This window comes from Acipenser ruthenus, chromosome 28 (genome assembly GCF_902713425.1).
Source record: "Acipenser ruthenus chromosome 28, fAciRut3.2 maternal haplotype, whole genome shotgun sequence".
Taxonomy (NCBI): Eukaryota; Metazoa; Chordata; class Actinopteri; order Acipenseriformes; family Acipenseridae; genus Acipenser; species Acipenser ruthenus.
The window spans coordinates 18,011,539-18,034,755 of record NC_081216.1 but is presented as its reverse complement, the minus strand read 5'-3'; the positions used below and the strand labels follow the sequence as shown (position 1 = coordinate 18,034,755).

Genomic DNA, 23,217 nt, shown 5'->3' with positions numbered 1-23,217 from the left:
GTGTCCTCCAAGGGCGGACCATTTCTTTAAAGAATACCAACATGTGATTCCGTTGGTAAAACATGCAGAATTCCCGGTAAAACAAGCAGAATTGTACGTTTGCATTTCATAACTTTTATATAGCTTTTAAGGTGACCAGCATTTTATATCACTGTCTAATAATATCTACTAAATATTGAATAAATCCCCTTACCAAAATATCGTCAATCAATCATGCCGGTGAAAACAAGCTAATTTCCTGGTAAATTACTTCTGAATCAATATAATATGTTTTGTGTATAAAGAAATGGTTTTCTTGGTTTAAAAACCTTTAACAAGAAAAAAATATGAAGAATAATCTGCAAAACAATGAAAGTTGTTTAAAGACATGTTGAAAGAGATTGGTATTGAACTGAGGACATTACAGTCCCCTAGCCAGTCTCACTGCTTGAGCTGAACCATCACCATCTCAGGACACTGCAGTCCCCTAGACAGTCTCACTGCTTGAGCTGAACCAGCACAACTGCAAGACATTGCAGTCCTCTAGCTAGTCTCACTGCTTGAGCTGAACCATTACAATCGCAGGACACTGCAGTCCCCTAGACAGTCTCACTGCTTGAGCTGAAGCAACACGATCTCAGGACATTGCAGTCCTCTAGCTACAGTCTCACTGCTTGAGCTAAGCCATCATGAAATGCTTCTGGATGGTTTAGACAATCAGTGGGTTTCAGGCTTGTACACACACTGGTGATGTTACTTTCTTGTTAGTTTTAACACATTTTTGGGTGGAATAAAAACCCAAAGTAATGTATTTAACTCTAGTCGTAAGGAAGGTGGTTCAATACTGACCTTTTCCAAGAAAAACATGCATATCATTATGTGGTGTTCTTTTATTCTTGCAAAACAAGTGGTAGGTTTATAAACAAATCAAAATTTGACATATATAAACTGGTAAAAGCCTCCATTTTTACATAAATAATGTTTCTTTAATAGATGCCACTATTTAGACTTAAGCAACACAGCAGCTTTGTGTGCATCTCACACCATAAGGAGGTGCAAGGCCAAGTGTGATGAAGGATTTCTAATAAAGCAGCCAGGCAGCGTAGCCAGATACAGCTACATGGATACGTTAGACAAACAGGAGACACATATCATTTTTATAAACCAGGTTTTATTGTTTTAAACACATTTACATTTCTTGTATATGAACATAATCACTGTTGGTCTAAATGCAGTCAGGAACAGCAATGAAATGCAGTATAACTTAAGTGCTTGGCGGCTCCATTTTGAAATGTGTACATCTCTCACAAATAGCAAGTGACATCCTAAAGTTACTAAATACAGGATAATAATATACAGACATGGCTGGCATTAATATTTACAAGGCTCTGTCCAGAGGGGGAAAAGTGACTTCTTTTGGGTTGTGGTTAAAGTGTTACGCCTGGTTTCACAGACCTGGACCAAAACTTCAATATTAATGATGATAAGGTTTGTGAAACCAGCCACGAAACTGCTAATGAATATTGCGACAAACTCTTTGTTACCGGGTTGCAACGTCACCTGCAAATCACATTCATCTGCAGTCTGCAAGCATGGTATCAAAATCACAATCTGGCTTCGGACCTTGAAGCTCAGTCAATACAGTAAATACAGTTTAAGTAAGTTGGACACCTTGCAGTGCTGCAATGGAAAAAAACATGTATTGAAAGAGGCCAACCATGAAGGGGTGCTATGTGCACTTATAGGAATGCTACATTCAGTGTCTAATGTCTTGATAATGGATTCCATATGGTGCCCATATCAAGCTGTCACATGACCAGTGGTTGCAGTAATCCGAGGATATTGCTACCCTTCATTGTGTGCTTCCTCCTGCAAAGCGTCATTGCTCTGCCATAGCAACAATGTCAGGTGGCCAACTGACTTGGTGAAACCTCCCTGTACATGCAGGCTGCTCTGGCACAATCCTGCTTTTGATTGAGATCATTCAAGTTAAATGTTCAGTTATTATCAAAACATGAGTCAGTGGGTTAAAAAAAATAGAGCAATGGGCAATGGTAGGCTATACGTGGGAAATGGTTACCAGCCATTTTTGAACAATTTTACAGTTGTACACACAAAAGGGAAAATATATATTTAAAATGGCACAATCAAGCATTCAATATTAATATATTCATACATATGTTTTCATTGTAGAAAAGATGATATACAAGAGGGAGGAGGGCAAGCTTTTTAAAGTTACATTTCCCCCCAATATCCCTGATTTTGAAAGGCTGTGAAATCACCTGCACGTCTTACAGCTTCAGTATGTATAGCCTGAGTATTTAAGGTATGCACTTTTACCAAGATAAAATTGACAAGGAAATGCTTTGTCATGTTGCCTGATCAAGGGCAAAGCGATAGATTAATGGAGGGGAGAGGGGGAAGCAGCAGAAAAAAGCACACATCTTTAACAAATTTTCACAAACTGAAATTAAATTTTGAGAAAATAACAGCAAACCCCCCCCCCCCCCCCCCCCCCCCGACTTCCTGGGGATACTTCAGGCATACTGTAGTATGAATACTCCAATAAGGAGGGAGCAATGGCAAGCACACGCTAAGGTTTTTGCCAGTAATACACTATTCGATTAGTCTAATAAGCAGAACAACAGATACTGGGTTTGAATGAAGTGGCCCTGTTGTGTTCTATCAGAAGACAGAGGCTGTGGTTGATACAGGTCTTGCTTTAGCACAGCTGACCTCTTTCTCTGCTCCTCCAAATCAAATCCTCTTCACCCCAGCATCAGTGCAATGCAAGCCACCTCTTCTATCGTCTTCTTTCAATTAGCCATTCTTAGCTTTCTTTTCTGTTTTGTTTTCGGCACCTCAAAGTTCCAGCCCTGAAGTACAACCCTTTTGGTCATTCGATTTATTAAAATCAACAAGTTTTCTTCTTATTTTTTACATTACAAGGAATTTACTATTTCTTGATTTCACCCTTTTAAAAGTTTTTTTGAAACAGCGCCACCTACTGGATCCCCCGGAATAAGCACATCGCGAACACCATGGCAAAAAGCTGAGGAGAAAAAAAAAAGATCAAAATTTGATTTGGGGGTTGTAAATAATGTGTGTGTGTGGGGGGGGAGGGAGGGGTACACCACATTTGTCACTCCCATAGCTCTTAAAACAGTATTTTATTTACCAGATTCAACCCTTTCACTCGAGATATATTTTTAAATGAGGTAGTTTGGATTATGTACAAAATTAAACTAGTACTGAACTTCACTGATACTACTGTAACTGAACAGCTATAGTGGGGAAAACAGCACAATATTTCACTAGGGGGCTCCACTGCCCTCCACAATTCTACTTAGTGAGAATAATTCAACACTGAGCAATCCCCAAAATTGACACAAGGTGTCACTGCCACCCACAATATGGGAGTGAATATTTCTCTTTGTATCAAGCCAAGTCCAGTATAGATAGAAGCTGAAAAGAAAATACATACAGCAACTTTGAAATGTCCTACCTCAATAGTCAGCACCACTATAGCAAGGGCCCCAGAAATGTATATGTACATCTCAAAATAGTCCACAACAGCAGAGTAACATCCCTACAACGAGAGAGATTGTTGTTAATTCAGTTTACCTTTGACTAAGCTACTGTAATGATACTTCATGATACTTAATGAATCATTGAACATTGCCATTGAATTTGACAAGTGTACTACTGTAAACTGCATTAATCAGGCATTTCAGAAATACTAGTAAATGTGGGGTTTAAAGTTTTAAACCACCCATTAAAACGTCTCCTCTGAGAAAGTATCACAGCGATTAACTTGGGTTGTTCTTTACCTTGTTGTTGCGGAACAGCATGTTCCCCATGAGACACTCCTCCTTGCTGATGAAAGCGCCCCCTCTGGTGTGGATGTCTCTCTTGCAGCATGCTTCTGGGACCAGGTCATCCGGATAGAGAAGCCTGAACCGGCTTCCCTCAAAATCGTCTGGGCTGTTCACTCCACAGCAATCGAACTGCACAAGAAGAAAGAGGAAATCCATACGGGTTTTCAATGCGCCGAGTGAAGCTTCGTTCTATGACTGTCAAGCCTCACACTTGCCGTTTTCTTTTTTTTATTTGAATCAGTGCTGCAATAAAGACCACGGGGCTCACTGTGTTCATGAATGCGTTCCACGTGGCTGTGAAGACGTCTGTGTTGTTGTAGCCTTGATAGTGCTCCTTCAGCTCCTTTGTGAAATACTCTCTCGTCAACTGGAACACAACGAGACAGGGGCTGGTCAACAGTAAAGTCACGTTATCTCAGTTCTGTTCATAAAACCACTAAATGCATTGAAAGCTCAATGTGTTTACTGACATGTTAGTGCTTTATGCATAAGACTCTTCTCTCCAACCATCATTAAGATGTGGAACTGTAGCTGCACAATAAATTTACTTGGTATGATTAAACTGTATTTATGGTGTAGCTACAAATCCATTTGTACTGGTAAACTGCATTCCAAATACACTTCACAGCAGTCAGCAGTGGTTTTGTTTAATATAGATAAAACTATTCAAGTTAAGGAGACTTCATTTTCCATATAGAACCATGCAATGTGGGGCAGTAACTTCTTTTCTGTTTGGAATGTTGATAATCAGTATTTATTTTGACACTTATTCATGGTGTAGACCGGTCAAATAGGCAGATAGGACACTCACATGCTCCCGGAAGATGAAGGCAAGGATTGCAGCTGCCAGCTCTGCTAGGAAAATGATGAGAATGAGCATGAAGAACTGAGGAGAGAGAGAGAGAGAGAGAGAGAGAGAGAGAGAGAGAATTAATTTCCTAAATGGTCATGGCTAATTAAAAAAAAAACATCCTGAGAAGCCTTCCATTAGTGGTGTTGCCTTTTAGTATGTTCTACAACATTAATGTGGATGAGACTACATGTTTATACGTTTGAAATGACATGGTTTATGAGATGCTGCACACTTTCATACATCCATGTCCACAAATAGATATTATATTTCAGTACACAGGCTCTTCAGTTGCAGCATTCTGAACGCTGGCCAAATGACAAATAAATGAATGGACATATTAAAGCATGGAGGCAAGGCACCCACTTAGAAAAATAAATGCACTGGAGTCAGTTAGTAAGTCTTTAACCCTTGAAAGTACATCTTCCCTTTCAGTACTAAAAACAATGTGTTAGACTTTTATACAATAAGCTTGATCACATGATCAGCATGGACACTATACAAAGAAGCATTTAATGCACATGTGTCATCCCTAATATGTACCTTGAAATAAAAATGTGAAATATTGAAAAAAGTGAAATAGTAAAGGGCTCTTATACAGGAAAGTAGAATACCTGTACGATGTACTGTCAGCATGGTCTAACAGAATTAGTGAATTATCAAATCGTGAAATAAAAAGGGAGAACTGCCTTTTGTACAGATTCAGGATGGCTTGCAAGAGTTAGTGTTTTTATAGGGACTGAGCAGTATTAGACACAGAGGTCCACACTGCAGGCATCACAATGTTAAAGGGTTACACTCACAAAGAGCAGCAGACACTTGTTCTCGCGGATGGCCCCACAGCAGCCCAGGAAACCCAGCAGGAACAGCATGGCTCCCATGGCCAGGATGATGTAAGCCCCGGTGAAGAGGAGAGGATTGGCTGCCACAATCTCCTGGAACCCTGCGGGATCCACCAGCACCCAGATCCCCACTCCCAGCAGGCAGGCACCCCCCAGCTGCAAAACAAACAACCACTAGAGGTCAGTGGAGAGCTAGATAACAGGATCACTGCTGACCTGACATACTGTGGCTGCTTGCTAAGTGCTGGGATATAACAGATGCCTTAACCTGGATGGAGAGCCACATGCCGCATTATCCTCACTCCTGAAGTTTCTGAATAACTTGTCTCAAAATTGTATTTGGATTTGTTACTTCACTTATGAGGGTTTTCAATTAATTTGACATTAGTTTAGGACAAATAAAAAAATCACAGAGGACTTTCACATGTAGGTATCCATATTTATAGCTGAACTCCAAAAACTTGCCTTTTTATTCCTGTGGACTTTTATTGTGGTTTTCAAAGCTTTCGTTTTAATAATATGAATTTAACATTAACAATAATACAGGCCCTGTATATAATCTCAGATAAATTGAGGTTGCATTACAAAAAAAAAAGAAGTCCTTTGTTTTTAGCTTTAGCTGCCATTCCACTTTTTGACATTCAAAAAATATTAGTTTTAAATGTGACTTTTATTTTTACCATAAATTGCCTGAAAGAAGATGGTATTGTTGCCTTGAAGCTAGTCACAGGAAGATGGTATCAAGTAATCAATAGTTAGCTTAGCAACACTGCCTTCTTAACACACTGATCAGAGCAGTACAAAATATCCAGAGTTGTATGTGCAGTGGATTGTGAAAGCCTTGGAGGTTCTGACATTAAAAATGAGATCCTTGTCCTACTGTAGTTCATGAACATACACTGTTATAATGTCACATTAGCATGCTGTGACTCTCACACAGTGGCACCGAGAGATTGCGCTGTGCCCTGATTGAGATCAGATGCTGGATGCTGGCGACCGTGTGTGAGAGAGGCTGCCGACAGCCACAGAAGTGATAGAGAAAGGAATGGAAAGGCCTTGCCATTAAAACAGCCCAGGAGCTCGAGGTAGAAGCATAACAAATGAATAAATGACTTCCAGAGAATTTCAATCCCAGATTTTAGGGAGATTTACTTTAGGTCAGTCTAATAATAATAAAAAAAAAAGTATATCATAAAAAAGGAGACTAACACAACAAAACGCATACAAGAAATTAAACACTGAAAATACTACATAATACTAAAATAAACATATTTAATACAATTACAAGACAGACATTAAGAAAGACTTCTAGTGGAAACATTTGTCACAGAATTTATATGGGGTTTACCTAAAATAAATAGCTATAACATTCAGTATGCTTCTTATTGATATAGTGTTTAACAATCAACAAAAACAGTAATATTGCAAGGAAGTTACTTACAAAGATAAAGAAGTTGAAAATGAACATGAGGTACTTGACGCAGCTCAGACAGTCCCCCTCCATGGCCTTGCTCTTCTGTCAGCCCCTGCAAGCTGCTGTGAATACACCAGGGAACACACAGTTCATTGAGCTGTTTAAAATGTCTGATGAGCCAGAAGCTCCTCCAGATTTGCATCTGATTAGAGTGGCATCCTGAAGGAGAGTAGCACAATGCAGGCACACAGCGCTTCGAGGTGCTCAGAAAAGAAACAAACAGAAAGTCTTCATTCCACTCTACTGAAAAATAAAGAGAAACGCATTTGTAACGGTGATTTATGAGCTCAGGGTAACGTGTGTGTATAATATCCTATACTAAACTTTCATTTAAAAGCAAAATGTAGCAGGCTCTATAACATGCCATTATTTATAAAATAATCTTGTACCAAACTTTCAATTAAAACTAAATGCATATCAATGTATATATTATGCTATGTGCCAAAGCCAATTTAACTGACTCACAGTGACTTCAACTGAAGTAATGCGATGCCACTGTGAGAAGCTAATTTTAACAGAACACTGCTAATTGCAATTTTGGTGTGTTGGAATTAATTAAAAGGGAATTGGGAATTTAATTTAAAAAGGTAGTGCTGGCTAAATCCAATAACAAAACCAACAGCGTTTGAAAGAACTGCATGGGGCCAAGATGGGGTAACCTTGAAATGAACTCCATTACCTTATTGAGGAGGCACATTGTTATTCAGTCAAAACAGTAATAAACAGTGACTGACAGGGTAACCTTGAATAAGCAGCCACCGGTATCCAGTCCCTTTGGTGACTGGTTAATTAAGTGTTAGTGTACACTACGAGTGACTTTCTCTCTTCACAGAATATAAAAAGGACATGGAAGTCTTTGAAGGAGACATAACACACCAACACACTCCAGCCTACAGAAACGTAAGACTGCACACCACAAAACATTAACTGTAATTTTGTGGGGCCTTCCTTGATCTAACAAAGCCCTGTTTAAGCAGCCTGTGATTTTATGGCTAGGGAATGGGGACTGTGTTCAAATAGTAGGGAAAAAAACAGTCAGTTCCAAGGACCAAAATAACAGGACAATTACAGAAGGGAAAAAGAGATACCACAGCTAGCCTCTCATGAAAATATATAACGGTATGCCACAGGAATTAGAACACAGTACTTAAACATATACACATTGCCCCTGTTAAAACTGTGGAACAGATTCTGACCTCTGCTGGTGAGAGGAGATTAAGAGCTCTATAACTGCTGACCTATTGTACAGTGTTTAAGAATCCAGCTCTTAAAAGGTCAAATAATTGCCTATGTATGCATTATGTTTTTGCATAATTGACATTTTTAAATTCCTTCAACTAGCTCCAATATTCCTCTAAATGCAGCATGCACTGCATTTGGCTGCCATGACTGGTTGGTCCTGTGGTTATTTTAACCGGTAACAGACAGCCCTCAGCAGTAAGAACTTACATGTACAGTATAACCAGGGTTTAGCCAGCAAACAGGCAGACCCCCGCAGCCAAGTCTCCTGCTGTAATGAAACACTCTTTCTTCTAATGAAGTCAATAAAGGCTGATGTGTAATAAAAAGCCATCTCTATTGAACAGTGCACTTTGTGTAACTGCAGCCCATTAGGGAGGTATTTAGTTTAATGAAGGAGAAGCTTTTCATTAGCGCAGGGACACAAAGGCTTTCTTTCCAGAGGGTCATGGCCTCGCTCGCATTTCTCCAGTGGTGAGTAGCTTTCAATGATATTCTGATGCCAGTTATAGTACATAGAATCCCCAGCTCCCGGCTAACGGGCTAGACATGCAAAACACAGAGAATACAGGGAGGGTGCATACTTCATTAGGAAAGTCACTTAAAACTTCCCCACATAACTCTCAGTATTGTGTTTTGTTCATGCAGCTTGCTCCTGCATTCAGAGTGTGCATATTGTGCTTACAGATTGTGACAGTCCTCTGTAGTCGTCATCTTCCACCATCAGCAAGCAGTTGCTTCTAAGCACATTAGAAACCATCAGTAGATGTTAAGCTGTCCTTTATTACCTGGTTGCAGTTACTGTCTGATGCTCTGACCTTTCTGGTATCCACTATCATGTCCTATTCAAACCCATATACAAACAGCCAACTGCTCTGGGTCTTACATACTCTACAGTCAGTAATGTGACATATACATGATTCAGCTCCTTTGTGTAATAGATTTCCTCATGATGGGCATCCCTTATTTCCCAACGGTTCCAATAAAAGTGTCTCTATAGCCAATTGTATAGGCAGGTCTGTTGAACAGGTTGCACAATGTACTGTAGATATATAGTATGCATGCTGCTCAATACAATCTAAGGAATTTTGATTCATATTTTATTCCTTTTACTCCATTAAATATACATGTCTGGGAATGACACATTTGCCCTTCCTCTGGATCTACTTCAACATATAAAAGGCATGCTGGACAGAGTGTACCTTTCTGAGGAAATATTCAACTCTGTCATTCATACTGTCACACAGTTTCAATAAAGCAAGATGACACATTAAATGAAGTGGAGAGAGAGTACCTCTGTCCCAGCAAAGGGGCAGGGCTCCATTATGTGAAAATCAGCACAGAGGACAGAGCTGCTCTATAGCATTGTACCTTCAGTGTCTTTTGCAGTGAACATAGTAAAACATACAGAACTGCCAATACAGGAAATTGTATTTCAACATTTGAACAAACACTGCTTGAAATGTATTCAGTGGCAAAAACGACCACGTTTGTATTTGTTCATACAACAGAAATTATATAAAGCTACCTACAGAACTTGAATCCACAGTGTCCCCGTCTCATTTTAAGAGATTGTTATTTGATCATTTGAAGCAGCTCGTGATTGCATGTGAAGTGATACAATAATACATGCATTGTGAAACTGTGTGTTTACTGCATGCTTGTTTGTAAATGTAACTTGCTCCTGGGACGCCTTTGTAAATGAGTTGATTGTAGCTTATATGGCTTTTCCAGGGCATCAAATGTTAAATAAATAAATGGCTCTGTCAAAAAGATATCATGCAAAGGTAACCAATGCATACATGACACATGGGGAAAAAAACACACATTCTATTGTGCAGATGTTACTCCCCTTTCTTTAATAGGTCATTCGATGGGGTACCACCAGGATTATTTTTTTCCCAGTACATTTTTTTAAAACTGTAATTTGGAATGATTAATACTTTTGTTTTCCATCTGATTCAAAATTAAGGAATAGTTGAATATTCGTTTCAATTTTGAATGAATAATCGAACATGGAAACCACATGTTTGTCCCCAGCACCACTATCCCGTCAGTCTGCTTGTGACCTTCACTGCGCCAGTCTGTTTTCACTTATTATGAAAGGTTACATCCCTGATACTGTATCCCATCTATCAGACAACTCTATCCACAGGGTCTGATAATGTAGAACAGACATCTAGTGTCTCTGTTAGATTTCGTCTGCTTTTTCCTAACTAGGAAGTGACTTAATTACAGCATACATAGCCTTAACAAGGGCTTATGAGGTTTTAATTGAAAATGAGCATATATTACAAATGCCCACAGGGCCCCTTTATCTTTCGTTATCTGTCTTTCTACATAATAACAGTCTGTCTTCAGCACCGGATGACAGGAGCCTACAAGGGTGGACAAAGAAATAGAAACATCTGCCATTACACTGTCAAGCATGGGACCATGTACGGGGAAAATCTGACATTATTATTATTATTATTATTTTATTTCTTAGCAGACGCCCTTATCCAGGGCGACTTACAATTGTTACAAGATATCACATTATACATTATTTCGCATTATACAGATATCACATTATTTTACATACAATTACCCATTTATACAGTTGGGTTTTTACTGGAGCAATCTAGGTAAAGTACCTTGCTCAAGGGTACAACAGCAGTGTCCCCCACTGGGGATTGAACCCACAACCCTCTGGTCAAGAGTCCAGAGCCCTAACCACTACTCCACACTGCTGCCCTATTCAAGGGTGGCGTGCATTACAAATCTGGTATCTGACTGTGGCGCTTATTCAAGGGTGGTGTGCATTACAAATCTGACATCTGACTGCGACGCTTATTATTATTATTATTATTATTATTATTATTATTATTATTTATTTCTTAGCAGACGCCCTTATCCAGGGCGACTTACAATTGTTACAAGATATCACATTATACATTATTTCACATTATACAGATATCACATTATTTTACATACAATTACCCATTTATACAGTTGGGTTTTTACTGGAGCAATCTAGGTAAAGTACCTTGCTCAAGGATACAACAGCAGTGTCCCCCACTGGGGACTGAACCCACAACCCTCCGGTCAAGAGTCCAGAGCCCTAACCACTACTCCACACTGCTGACATAGAAATCACAAAGTCCAAGAATGTGCATGGGTGTTCAATGGCCTAGTGGTTTTACAGGGTAGTAACAATAAAAATAATAATAGAAGAAAAGTCATACTGTGCAGCAGTTGAACAGTGCCAACAATGTTTTCAATCAATTTAAGGTGGGCATCTGATTGCTTAAACATCTGCAGGAAGTCATAGGAACATGGTTACTGCCCGAGTTTGATGTTCTATAGCAAGCGGTCATTCATAGTGCTTGGCAGGGCTTTTGCTAATGACGATGGTTCAGTGGTTTGACGCTTTTGCCTTTCACTGCTGGAAGCCTGGTGTTCAATCACAATACAGTGTCAAGTAACTGGATTAATGGGTGGTGTAAGCAGTCTGGTTAGCTGATTTTCTGGATAGGTTGCATTCACCCCGAAGGTAACAAGGACACAATAAAACTACTGAAAGTGGCTGGCACATCGCTGACAGTTCTGAACCTTTCATTTAAGATTGTGACACATCAATAATTAAGCAGCTGATATAGATGTTATATAACCTTACAAAAAAGTTAAATAAATAAATAAAATGAATTAGCAATGCAGAAACCTAGAAGAACCCTAGAAGAACCCTCAGCAGACCACATTGCTACAATACTACCACTGCGGTAGCAATATCTCATACAATGTGTGGTGCCCTGAAGATCGTTCTGGAAGGGTTGGCTAAGGAATAGGGTTTTCCCCAATCGATCACCTGCTTGGTTGCAACACTGTGAACTTGATTGAATCCCTGCGCTGTACAAACCATTTTCTGTGCTGGGGGGTGAAACTGGGGTTTGTTCTGATCCTCCATGTAGCATAGGCACTGAACCATGGAAACACACAGTCATAGAAAGGTCAACACAGCAGACAAGAAGATGGGAATAAAACATAACCTCCAACACTAATATCACCCTTAAGAGACATTGCTGTCCAGTTAACTACACACCAATTACTCTGTGATATACAATCTCAATATTTTGAGAGCACCCCTGCTGACCTTTATAGGACGAAGCACACAGCGAAATTGTTTGAGGGACCACGTACAGTAGGATGATGTACTGACAGTATAATAATATCCCAAAGGATTTTACAACATACACTGGTCAATTTATTTCTACAAAAATCACTTGTGTGGAATACAAAACCCAATACAGTGGTGACAAAAGACAATGGTCCATATTTTCAAAGTATTGTACCTTTAAAGAACTCCTGTTCTTTAAAAAGGAAAAAACAACACCTATTGACTTTACAAAACTAGTACCAACTATCTAAGTTTTGTAACTGAGGGTCTCTTAAGCACTCTCAAGTAGTTTTCTTTTTTACTGTGGAATTTTTATCTTTTAAAAAAAAATAGGAGTTAAAGGCCAGTACTGCAATTTATCTGAAAATACGGCCCAAATATCCTTGTAACTATTGTAGTGTATTATCAACTTACTACAGCACTAAATGTTTTTGTTGTTAATACCAGCCTTCCATTACCAATTCCATTCCTTTCATGTGGTCATATTGCACTTATAGTTCATTACATCAAAGTGGAAAAATAAAGCTAATCCATTTCAAGGCACATCCCTTCAGTGTAAAAGCCTTGTATACTTAATTAAACTTAAACTCCGGAGTTCTTTTTGAAGAAACATTGCACGTGTTCTGGTCGATAAACGGATACTGTGTTGTACAGTAACTGGTAATCTATCAGAACGATTGATTATTCAGCTCCCCTGAGACATCTTTGCGAAGAAGATGGTTAAACTCAATGGAACTATCCCAGAGAGCAAATTAAATAAATATTGACTTTGCGTTCACCAGGTTTAAACCCAGTGAGGTTCAGTATCTCCTTTAGAAGTGGGCCATCTGAAACATGTAAAAGCTATCAAAAGAATGGTTTGCATTGTGTAAATTGTGTAAACCTCTAGGAGCTACAGTACTGTGCAGTCCTGGGGCTCCACAGCACTGTACTACTGTAGTAGCTTGATTGGGACTATCCAGCTATTGGGGGCTATGGGACCAGAGTCTACCTCAGGGTGCTCTGTTTCTTAACCCCGAGTACTGTTTACCTGCCTGCACCCAGCCCCTGTGTATTACAGCTCTGCTCTATGAACTAGCTCCTCACATCAAGGCTGTTTCAACACCAGCTGCTGAGCTCCGAAGCCTTTCAGTCCTACAATGACAGCTCTACTCTTACACGAAAAGACAGGCTTTTTGAGCTGAAACCAAATATGTACTTTTTTTGTTGTTGCTAGAAACAGAAACTGTTGATGCTACGCAGCTTGAATGAATCAGAATAACCAGTTACAGACTGTTGTACGCTACTGTTTTTATGTTTGTATTCTTTTTTGGTTTCTGTCAATTAACTCCCATATGTAAATTCAATGACACCCGAGTTTACTAAATAACATGACCATTACATTTCACACTCAGTGAGAGGCAATATACTTTATTCAAATTAGTTACCATACATTAAACACCTAAACTCCACTGTCAATGTTCACCAGAATCTGACCTTTCCCCTTGCAAGCTGTCCTGGGACAGTAAGACAAACAAGTAAAGTAAACAGGCTTCTGGCAGGGGAGTTGGAGGGTTGGGGGGGGTTGGGGGTGTTAATATCAACATTCCTTCAAAGTGTGCAATATAGTGTCCATCTGTCACCAAAACATGTTCTATCAAATTATCAGAATTATCAGAGATGTAAGACAGAGAGACACAGCCTATAGACAAGCTGGCAAAATAGGAGTTCAGTTCCTCAAAGGGACTAGAGATAGGCTTGTTTGCGCATGTGGGAGAGAGGTCAGGGGGCGACACTATCAGTGCAATTAATCAAGGGCTCTGTGCTCTCTCTGAATCCAACTTGATTTTCACATACATCTCTGCCATGGATGTCATTACAAATAGGGCTATTACTGTAGCTGTCTTACCACTTTTGTGACATACAGACTGACAGCTTCCTCCCAGTAGTTTGTTCTAATCCAGTGACTTTGATCCTTCTGCTATACTCTTTACTAATCTGCGTATATCGACTAGCTCTCATTTTGATCAATTCTTGTCTGTCCTGCAAAAGCTCTTGTCATTTCAGCCCCTCCATCCCCGAGTGAAACCTTTAAAACAAGATTCTAACAGGCTTGCAGTTTCCATGGAGAACGACAAACATCAAGCCCCAAGTCTTGTCCAATACAGAAGACATGAGCTGTCAAGAACCAGATCAGCTGCTTCTTAATCTAAAACTGGCACATATGCTTGCAAGGAAAGGAATTAGGGTGTCCTGCAGTAAAGACATAGTGACATTTTTTTACTAAAAGACTCAAGACACAAGCACGTAGATGGGCTGTGCTACTTAGGATGATCATTTTTTTTATGCAAATATAATCCTGGACATGCATTCTGTAATATGTCAAATGTGCATCTCCCCGTTACAAGTGAGTTTCAGCAATGATGGGCAGAACTGACAAATCTGCAAAGATGTTTGTAATTTGAAACAATATAGACAAAGGTCTTGTTGAATGTCTACACCAGTGTTACAAGTGGTTAAAAAAGCTGTGAGAGATACTGTAGGTATCTGGTTTTGTGTTGAGAAGGTCCAAGAAGGTAATTCAGCCAAACTGTACTGTACCTTGAAATAACTTTCATTCACAATTACCAAAACAGAGAAAAGTAAATTTACCTGCAAAATATTGTGTTCCTCGTCTCGAGTTTCACAGCCTCCTACTGTTCATGAGCTGAAGACAGAGATGAAAGAAAAAGGTTTCTTTATTATTGTTATAAAAAAGACTTCATGTTCCCAATTAAAGGTAATCAAAATTATAATTGCAGCATACACTCTAAAAGGTTTTAACAAAATGTTGCGAAAGCAATTATTTATACAACTACTGCATTTCAAAAGATGATCAGAGATAAAACAGTTTTTGTTATAATTTATAAACCTTCGGAATTTTAAAAGGTAGATAACACAGCCGTGTTGTAAGTAACTAGAATATGTAAGTAATACGGTTCTAACTAGAATATGTATGTACTGTTATAATGTAATAATAAGGTTCTCTTACTACCTGAATTATAACCTGAAACAGATACATTCTTTTTGTATTTAATCAGATGAGACCATGAATCATTTAACTTGCACTGGTACTGCACAATCACCTGCAAATGACAAACAGATACATACTGCAGCTCCACCAGAACTAGATGTATTCCATATACAGTGATACAAACTGGGACACGGAAAGATAAATCAGCAAATAGATCAGAAAACAAAGCAGGCATTCAAAGTAACAGTGTATTATATACATGTGCATGCTGCACGGAAAACACAAAACAAACAAGGAAACACGATAAGTGTTTATAACTGGCTCAGGTTATATACACTCCAATGTGCCTTTGATTCACAAGATGACAAAACATAATTCTGTTTGTCTGAAACATACAATCACGGCATTGTCAACAAACTCATTAAAATAGATTTGCGCAAGATTATGAAGACAGGCTTGCTGTAATTAGTGAGTACAGTACAATAGCAGCTTTTCCAGAAACACATATTAAGCGTGTCAGCTCTGCTGTCCGAGGGAAATCATTTCCATATAATTATGGCCCTTTTAAACAATATTTCTTCTTTAATGCTTGCGATTCATTTTGGTGCACATACTATAAAGGAGACTGACTCGATAGAACCTGAGCAGCATTCCGAAGCAATAACTGTGAGCTTCCCCACACAGCAGGGCTTCCCAACCCTGGTCCTGGGGACCCCATGTGTCTTCTGGTTTTCATTCCAACTGAGCTCTCAATTATTAACTAAAGCCTTAATTGAACAAAATGTGCTTAGATTAGACCTTTTTACTTGTTTTCAGCTCTTAAACAGTTGGAGATTTCAAGTTTGCTATAACATTATATAAGTAACTTGAACTCTGCAACTTGTTATGAGCTGAGAACAATTAAAAGGTCTAATTAAGCAAATTATTAGTTCAATTAAGGGTCTAGTTAAAGTAATTGAGAGCTCAGTTGGAATGAAAACCAGAAAACACATGGGGTCCTCAGGACCAGGGTCGGGAAGCCCTGCCATACAGTATTGCTCTAAGAGGGGCCACTTAAGATCTCATATACCCTTCTTCCACTGGCACATCCGAGCTGTGACAGCCTCAGGCCCTCACTGTGCAGGTGGCCAATTGTCGAACCGAGCAAGAGCCAAACTGTGGAATTCTGGCCTCACAGCACATCTGAATCTGGCTCGGAGCCGAGCAGGGCCAGGGGCGGGGTTAGTTAATGATTCTTATCGTCATTCAGTACACTCGTGGAAGACAAACAACATGGCGTGCAGTGCGTCAGAGTATTTCAGTTGTATTCAATAATATATGACGATCGAAAACAAAGAAAAACACAACCATAACCTCTGGATCCAGCATTCTCAACTCAAAGACAGTGGCTCTTAGTACCACTTCATCTACATGCGACTCGACATGTTCACTGCGTGGAACATCAGTTGCATGGCTCGGACTCTGCAGTGGAAAAACAACCAGGCTCCTCTGGCTCGATTGTACAGTGGAAACGAGGCATCACAGTATAGTGCTAACTGAGCTCCATAGAGGGCTAAGTGGAAACCACCAAACTCATTTCACATGTGACTAAGCTGGATCTGACCCCATGCTTCAAGAATTGGTGCCTTGTTATTTAACTGCTCTGGTTAATAGGTATGATACCAACTATAATCTGCGTTCCTGTGATCCTGCCAACCTGGTCGTTACAAGAGATGGCACATGTTTGGGTTAAATGTCCTTTGCCTATCGGCTCCCAAAAATGTTTAACTCTTTTAAGCATGATAGGAGGAGTAAATTTGATATTCTCTCTTTTAAGTGTTTAAAAAATGATCTCTGTAAATTGTTTAGGGCCTCTTGTGAATGTTTTGATCCTGATTAAGGATCTGCACATGTTCGGGTGAATGTCCTTTGCTTACGACCACACATTATATTGTGTTGTTTTATTGTATGTGTTTGTTGACAGGATCCCCTTGTAAATGAGATATAGGTCTCAATGGGTTAAATTCCTGTATAATAAAAAAAAGCTTCAAGGGTGAAAGGTAGCTGGGCACATTAACATTAACCCACAGCTCATTTTCCCTGTTATTCCATGGACCTCTGAACTCTGCACTTGCTGTATACTCCTTCCTTAATGAAAAGCATGGGTCTTATATAAAAAAAATAAATAAATAAATGATGCTCTTACAGTGTAAGACATCCTAGTAAGGGTTAACAATGCATGGTTTCCAAGGTAACCGACACAGCAAAATGAAGCACCAATACAATCCACTTGAGAGCCCAGAGCCCGGCAGATGTATCTGCAAATTAAAGTAGAAATAATACCCAGTGTTCTGTTAGAAATGCCCTGGAGATTGCTGCAAAGGTCGTCGCTACTGTGTATTTGACAAGCCATCTATGACATTTTCTTTCTCATTGTCTTCATCAGCTATAATGACTTGGTCATTACAATACAGTGAATAGAAAACATTATTTTCAACCAAAAGTTTGTCCTTATTTTTTGAAAGTAGTTAAATAGTATTAAAAGGAAGAGTTGTTCATGTCTGGAGTCAGGATTCAATTTAGATTAAAAAAAAAATACACCAAGCTACATCTCACCAGTGCATCACGTCGCCACAAACTCTGTGTCACTAAAATTCCTTACAGAGCAGTTTAGTAATTATGCCATACTTTAAAGGCTGTATTATTTCCATGAACCAGACAATAAAACCTTGTATTGGCACAAGATCAAATCAGGACATGTAATAATCTTTCCAGGGCGTCCCTAGCCACTAGTCATGTAAAACCTCTGAGTGCAGAACCCACGGAAATGATAGAGCAGTGTTGTTCCAGGTGGCCTTGCCGAATAAGTAAAAGCTGTGATTTAGCTTTTTCTCCCCCAATGATCCAAGTTGAGGTATCATACTTTATTTATTTTAGTTCAACTGCACTGATCTCATTTATAAAGGCGCAATTGTGGTACATCATGATACTTCATTACACAAAGCACTGCACGATGATATGGAGCTTAAGTACTGTATCATCAGAAATTATGTCATCACAAGCCAATCAAAGTGCTCCATTGTCTGAACAGAGTACAGGTGCTACTGTATGTACTACACAGGTTTTATGATTTAAGAAACAAAAGTTTAAATTCAAAATTACACTTACATGGATCGGGAACTGGGGAGTTTGGGAAGCCCCTCTAATTGGGATAATGTATGGTCAAATACCTTTGCAGCCTCAAAAGAAACCCGCCCATCAATTCATACATTATAAACTTATTCACAGAGCGTATGCAACTCCCAATATATGAAACTCTTTCCTGATTTTTCTTGTAATATTTGCAACCTTGGTGCACCTGGTACTGTGCTTCATATGTTCTGGGACTGCTCAGTAATTGCAGCATTTTGGAAATATGTAGCCAATGTGCTTTCTATATTGTTAGGTTCTCAGCTGCTGACAGAACCCTGCTTATTTTTGCTCAGTGATAACTCACTAGTTGACCTTAATGCAATGCAATATAAAATTCTGTTGGCAGGGTTGACCGCTGCAAAAAAAAGTTTTTCTCAAACTCTGGATTGAGCCTGCAATGGCTGCAGCCTACAACTGGTTAACTGTGTTTAGAGATATTGTTCGTCTGGAGCGATCAACAGCTAGACTAAATGAGACCGGGGACAGTGGAGACATGGGATTTGGTCTCCTGCTGGAATGACTGTTTTCCCTTTCTCTTTGCTGTGTGTACAAGCTCTTTTGTATATCATTATTTATGTTTGATTTATTTTGTCATGCTATTTTATTTGTTTTGTTTGGAAAAAATAAACGGTTGATCACAAAAAGAAAAAAAAAATACAGAAACATCATCTGTAGTAAGGGAAACTTGAAATAATTATTATTAGTAGCATTGAAAAAGAAATCTCTTTTGGTTTATGTCTAAATTCATAGTTAGTTCATTTCAGTACTACTGAATACAATTTGATGCAGTGTTTAAAAATACTAAGAAAATATGCAATAGTAAATAAGTGCATTCATAATTATAAAAGCATCTAAGAGTCTCAGCGTCTCATTTAATGGTTGAGGTTGTGTAGTTTTGGGGTTTGTGTATCTATACAGAACAGTAGCTATATTTTGAAATTGTGAAATATCCTCCAAGACTAAATGTTCAGCCTGGGAATGCGAGTTGTCACTGGAACAGCTTTATCCTTTCTCAGGCTCAGCTCAGTGATTCTGAAGTGCTTTTTCTTTCCCTGGCTGCTTAGCAACCAAATAACACTAGCAGATACAGCCCAGAAGTTAAACAAAGGCCAATTCCCAGTTCATTTAGACAAAACGCCAGGTGTAAATTGGAGAAAACTACAGCACTTGTACTGGCAACAATGCAAGACTGTCAGCAAGAAAATTTCCAGCGAGCAACCATTAAGAGTTACATTAAGTCTTGGATTGGTAATAGATGGCATGGGATTTTTGAGTTGAAAATACTGTAAAACTTGGTAAAGAAAATATATCTTGAAACGAATAAATCATACTTATTTCAAATGAGTACATTTAACTCAACCACACAGGACACTCAAGTGGCCAAATTGTATAACTTAAGCAAGTGGTACAAATCGAAGGCCATTTTTCAGCACATCTCTAGTTGACAATAATTTATTGGTTGTGTATATTCCAAGGCAAACCCAGAGAAAGCTGCTAATGCCTTTGGTGACATGACACTGATAACACTTTTATGACTCAGCATTTATGATGTCATATGAAGTTTGCAGTTATCAGTGGTGTTGTAGGATGTTAAGTGGTCTCAACCCAGCTCCTTAATACAAAGGAACAGTACCACTAAGCATGCACATATAAATAAATTACAGTCAAAGCTTGTCGAGGGCACGCTGTTATCCTAACAGGGCTTACATCAAGCGATTTTCTTTTGTTTCTGCACTAATGACTTGACCTACTGTTATCTAGACAGCACAAACAGAGGACTCCAGTCTGCACGTATTTGGCCATTTTATTATCGAATCCAGGGGGAAAACAAACCATGTCTGTGGAAGTGTCAACGATTGATAAGCCCGTAGAAATGGACCACTGCCAACAAGAAAAGCAACCCTTTGAATTCAGCTCCGTCAAACTTCTGTAGACCTGGCCTGAAGTGCTCCACAGTTACCTCTCAACACAGTAAGAGGCTGCTGACAAACACACTTGCCTTCAGAAGCTCAGAGGAGCTGCTGATAGCTTAATGGATGAAGCCAGGGAGCTACAAATTATATAGGTATCCCAGCAGTAGAGCTACACATACTGTAATATGCTAGACATGTTGTTGTAATACACACTATTTTGACGTAACATACTCGCATACAGCTCCAGAAAGCCTGGTGAATGTACTACACCAAAGGCATAGCAAAGTGGACAAATCCCAGCACAATGTCTTTTTTATGAGATAACATTATTAGTCAGTTTGTTTAGTTCAGAATTTAGGTTTGTTTGCATCTTTTATGGTCCGTATGGTTTTTCTTTTTGGTGTGTCTGCTCTCGAGACATGTTTCTATTTCACTATGCTTTCAGGTTTGCAAAGCAGCATTTTCTTTTGTTTTGAAAATGGGGCAGTGTTATTTTCTAATACTGTACTGTTACATATTGAAAAGGTTGCATTGTGGGTGCAAGCTAGTTGTCTGTCTTAAAAGGCAGGGAAAGTCAACTCAGAGCCGTACCACACAGGGGATTCAGTGCTACAGTGTTAAACACTCTGTAAATGTAACTTTGTCCGTGTTATTGTAATGCACTGCTTCTAGTTCATAGGCCCTAAAGGTATTCTGTCTCCCTGCGAAGAGTGTGGCCTGGCTTTGAAGCAGCGGGATGAAAGGAAAACACGCAGGGATGGAACTGTCAAGCGCTGGGGAGAGAGCGCTCTGGGACAGGCAAGCCAGTGACGGTTAAATCTCCGGGAGGCAATTACTGTAGACGAGAGGGCCTTCAAAGAGGGTTACAAAAACAAGAAGAGACTGCTGTCTGGCCTCTCAGAGGGATGACAGGGGGTTCATTATCTGCACTTCAGGGCCCTTTCACCGCTGACATTTCTACCTACCTTCCCCCAAGTTAATTTGATGTAAACCTATTGTTATATTACATACGGAGTACAGTTGATGACCCACCATTGCTCCAGTCTACTATTTTCTGTATCAGGCCACTTACATTAGTGGCAACTCTCCGTGGCTCTTGATACAGTTTTCTCACAGTGATTCCTCCAGTGGTGAGCAGCTGGCAGTGAATTTCTGATACAAGATAAACAGAAACCCTAGACCTTTTGTTAAAGTCAAACTGAATGACACAATCACATTTCAGAACCATCCTTCAATATTGTACAGAGAGACATATCATATACTGTATACTATACAGGCTGGGTGGCCATAGCCTTTGTACACAAACATTGTTTAGTGTTGCATAATGGCCCTAGTTTATTTCCTAACTGTTTCCCAATAACGTGACCAAATTACAAGAGATGGACAAAATCGCAGATTTACTAAGCTCTTTCTCCTTGAACGCAAACTTTGAATTTTTGTCCTTAAAGTTATTGTAAGAAAAGTACTTGATGTACTACTGTTATCTAGACAGCACAAACAGAGGACTCCAGTCTGCACGTATTTGGCAGCCATTTTATTATCGAATCCAGGGGGAAAACAAACCATGTCTGTGGAAGTGTCAACGATTGATAAGTCCGTAGAAATGGACCACTGCCAACAGGAAAAGCAGCCCTTTGAATTCAGCTCCGTCAAACTTCTGTAGACCTGGCCTGAAGTGCTCCACAGTTACCTCTCAACACAGTAAGAGGCTGCTGACAAACACACTTGCCTTCAGAAGCTCAGAGGAGCTGCTGATGGCTTGATGGATGAAGCCAGGGGGCTACAAATTATATAGGTATCCCAGCAGTAGAGCTACACATACTGTAATATGCTAGACATGTTGTTGTAATACACACTATCTTGACGTAACATACTCGCATACAGCTCCAGAAAGCCTGGTGAATGTACTACACCAAAGGCATAGCAAAGTGGACAAATCCCAACACAATGTCTTTTTTATGAGATAACATTATTAGTCAGTTTGTTTAGTTCAGAATTTAGGTTTGTTTGTATCTATTATGGCAACTCTCCATGGTCTCGATACAGTTTTCTCACAGTGATTCCTCCAGTGGTGAGCAGCTGGAAGTGAATTTCTGATACAAGATAAACAGAAACCCTAGACCTTTTGTTAAAATCAAACTGAATGACACAATCACATTTCAGAACCATCCTTCAATATTGTACAGAGAGACATACCATATACTGTATACTATACGGGCTGGGTGGCCATAGCCTTTGTACACAAACATTGTACAGTACTTTCCCTTAAATTATGACTATTTTTCTGTTTGTTTTTAAAATAGTAGTTTAAAAAAAAAAATACTGTATACAATACAATGTGTTGGGAAGGTGTCACATTTATTAGTGACCTAAGGGGGCAGTATTAGAGAGAGATGCAGCTGTCTGCTGATTGTCTCAGAACCCCTGTAGTGGAATAAAGTGGAGATGTCACGGTAGCACAGTCCAGCTACTGTACCAGCTGCCTCCTGTGCAGTTTATCATTTATATTTAGCCATTTATCATTAGCCATTCCCTGTTTTCATAATACAAACAGCATTCCTATTCCTTCAAAAGCATCAGCCGTACTGCAATCTAGTTCCAATCCCTTCATATCACAGACTATATATAAGTTTGGTTTACAGTACCGTAGCATTTAAGCTTGTTTATGCAGTTTTCAGGTATTGGTATAGTGACTCGGGTTTTTAAAAAATGATCCTACTAGCTTC

General features: G+C 39.3%; 1 protein-coding gene across 5 annotated transcripts in view; it reads right to left on the bottom strand.

Annotated features, from left to right (window-relative positions):
• Positions 1-2,487: 2,487 nt before the first annotated feature.
• LOC117435047 (tetraspanin-18-like) overlaps positions 2,488-23,217 on the bottom strand; it is a 41,742-nt gene continuing 21,012 nt past the window's right edge. For 3 of the 5 annotated variants that reach the window (XM_034057930.3, XM_034057932.3, XM_034057929.3), the window contains 8 exons: positions 15,047-15,090; positions 6,991-7,085; positions 5,511-5,705; positions 4,669-4,743; positions 4,126-4,224; positions 3,810-3,986; positions 3,485-3,568; positions 2,488-3,031 (listed from right to left, as the gene is read on the bottom strand). In XM_034057930.3, coding sequence (XP_033913821.1) covers positions 2,984-3,031; positions 3,485-3,568; positions 3,810-3,986; positions 4,126-4,224; positions 4,669-4,743; positions 5,511-5,705; positions 6,991-7,053 — 741 coding nt within the window. In that variant the 5' untranslated portion in view covers positions 7,054-7,085; positions 15,047-15,090 and the 3' untranslated portion in view covers positions 2,488-2,983. Of the gene's footprint in view, positions 3,032-3,484; positions 3,569-3,809; positions 3,987-4,125; positions 4,225-4,668; positions 4,744-5,510; positions 5,706-6,990; positions 7,086-15,046; positions 15,102-23,217 lie in introns of all 5 variants that reach the window. The other 2 variants (XM_034057934.3, XM_034057935.3) reach the window with 2 other exon arrangements.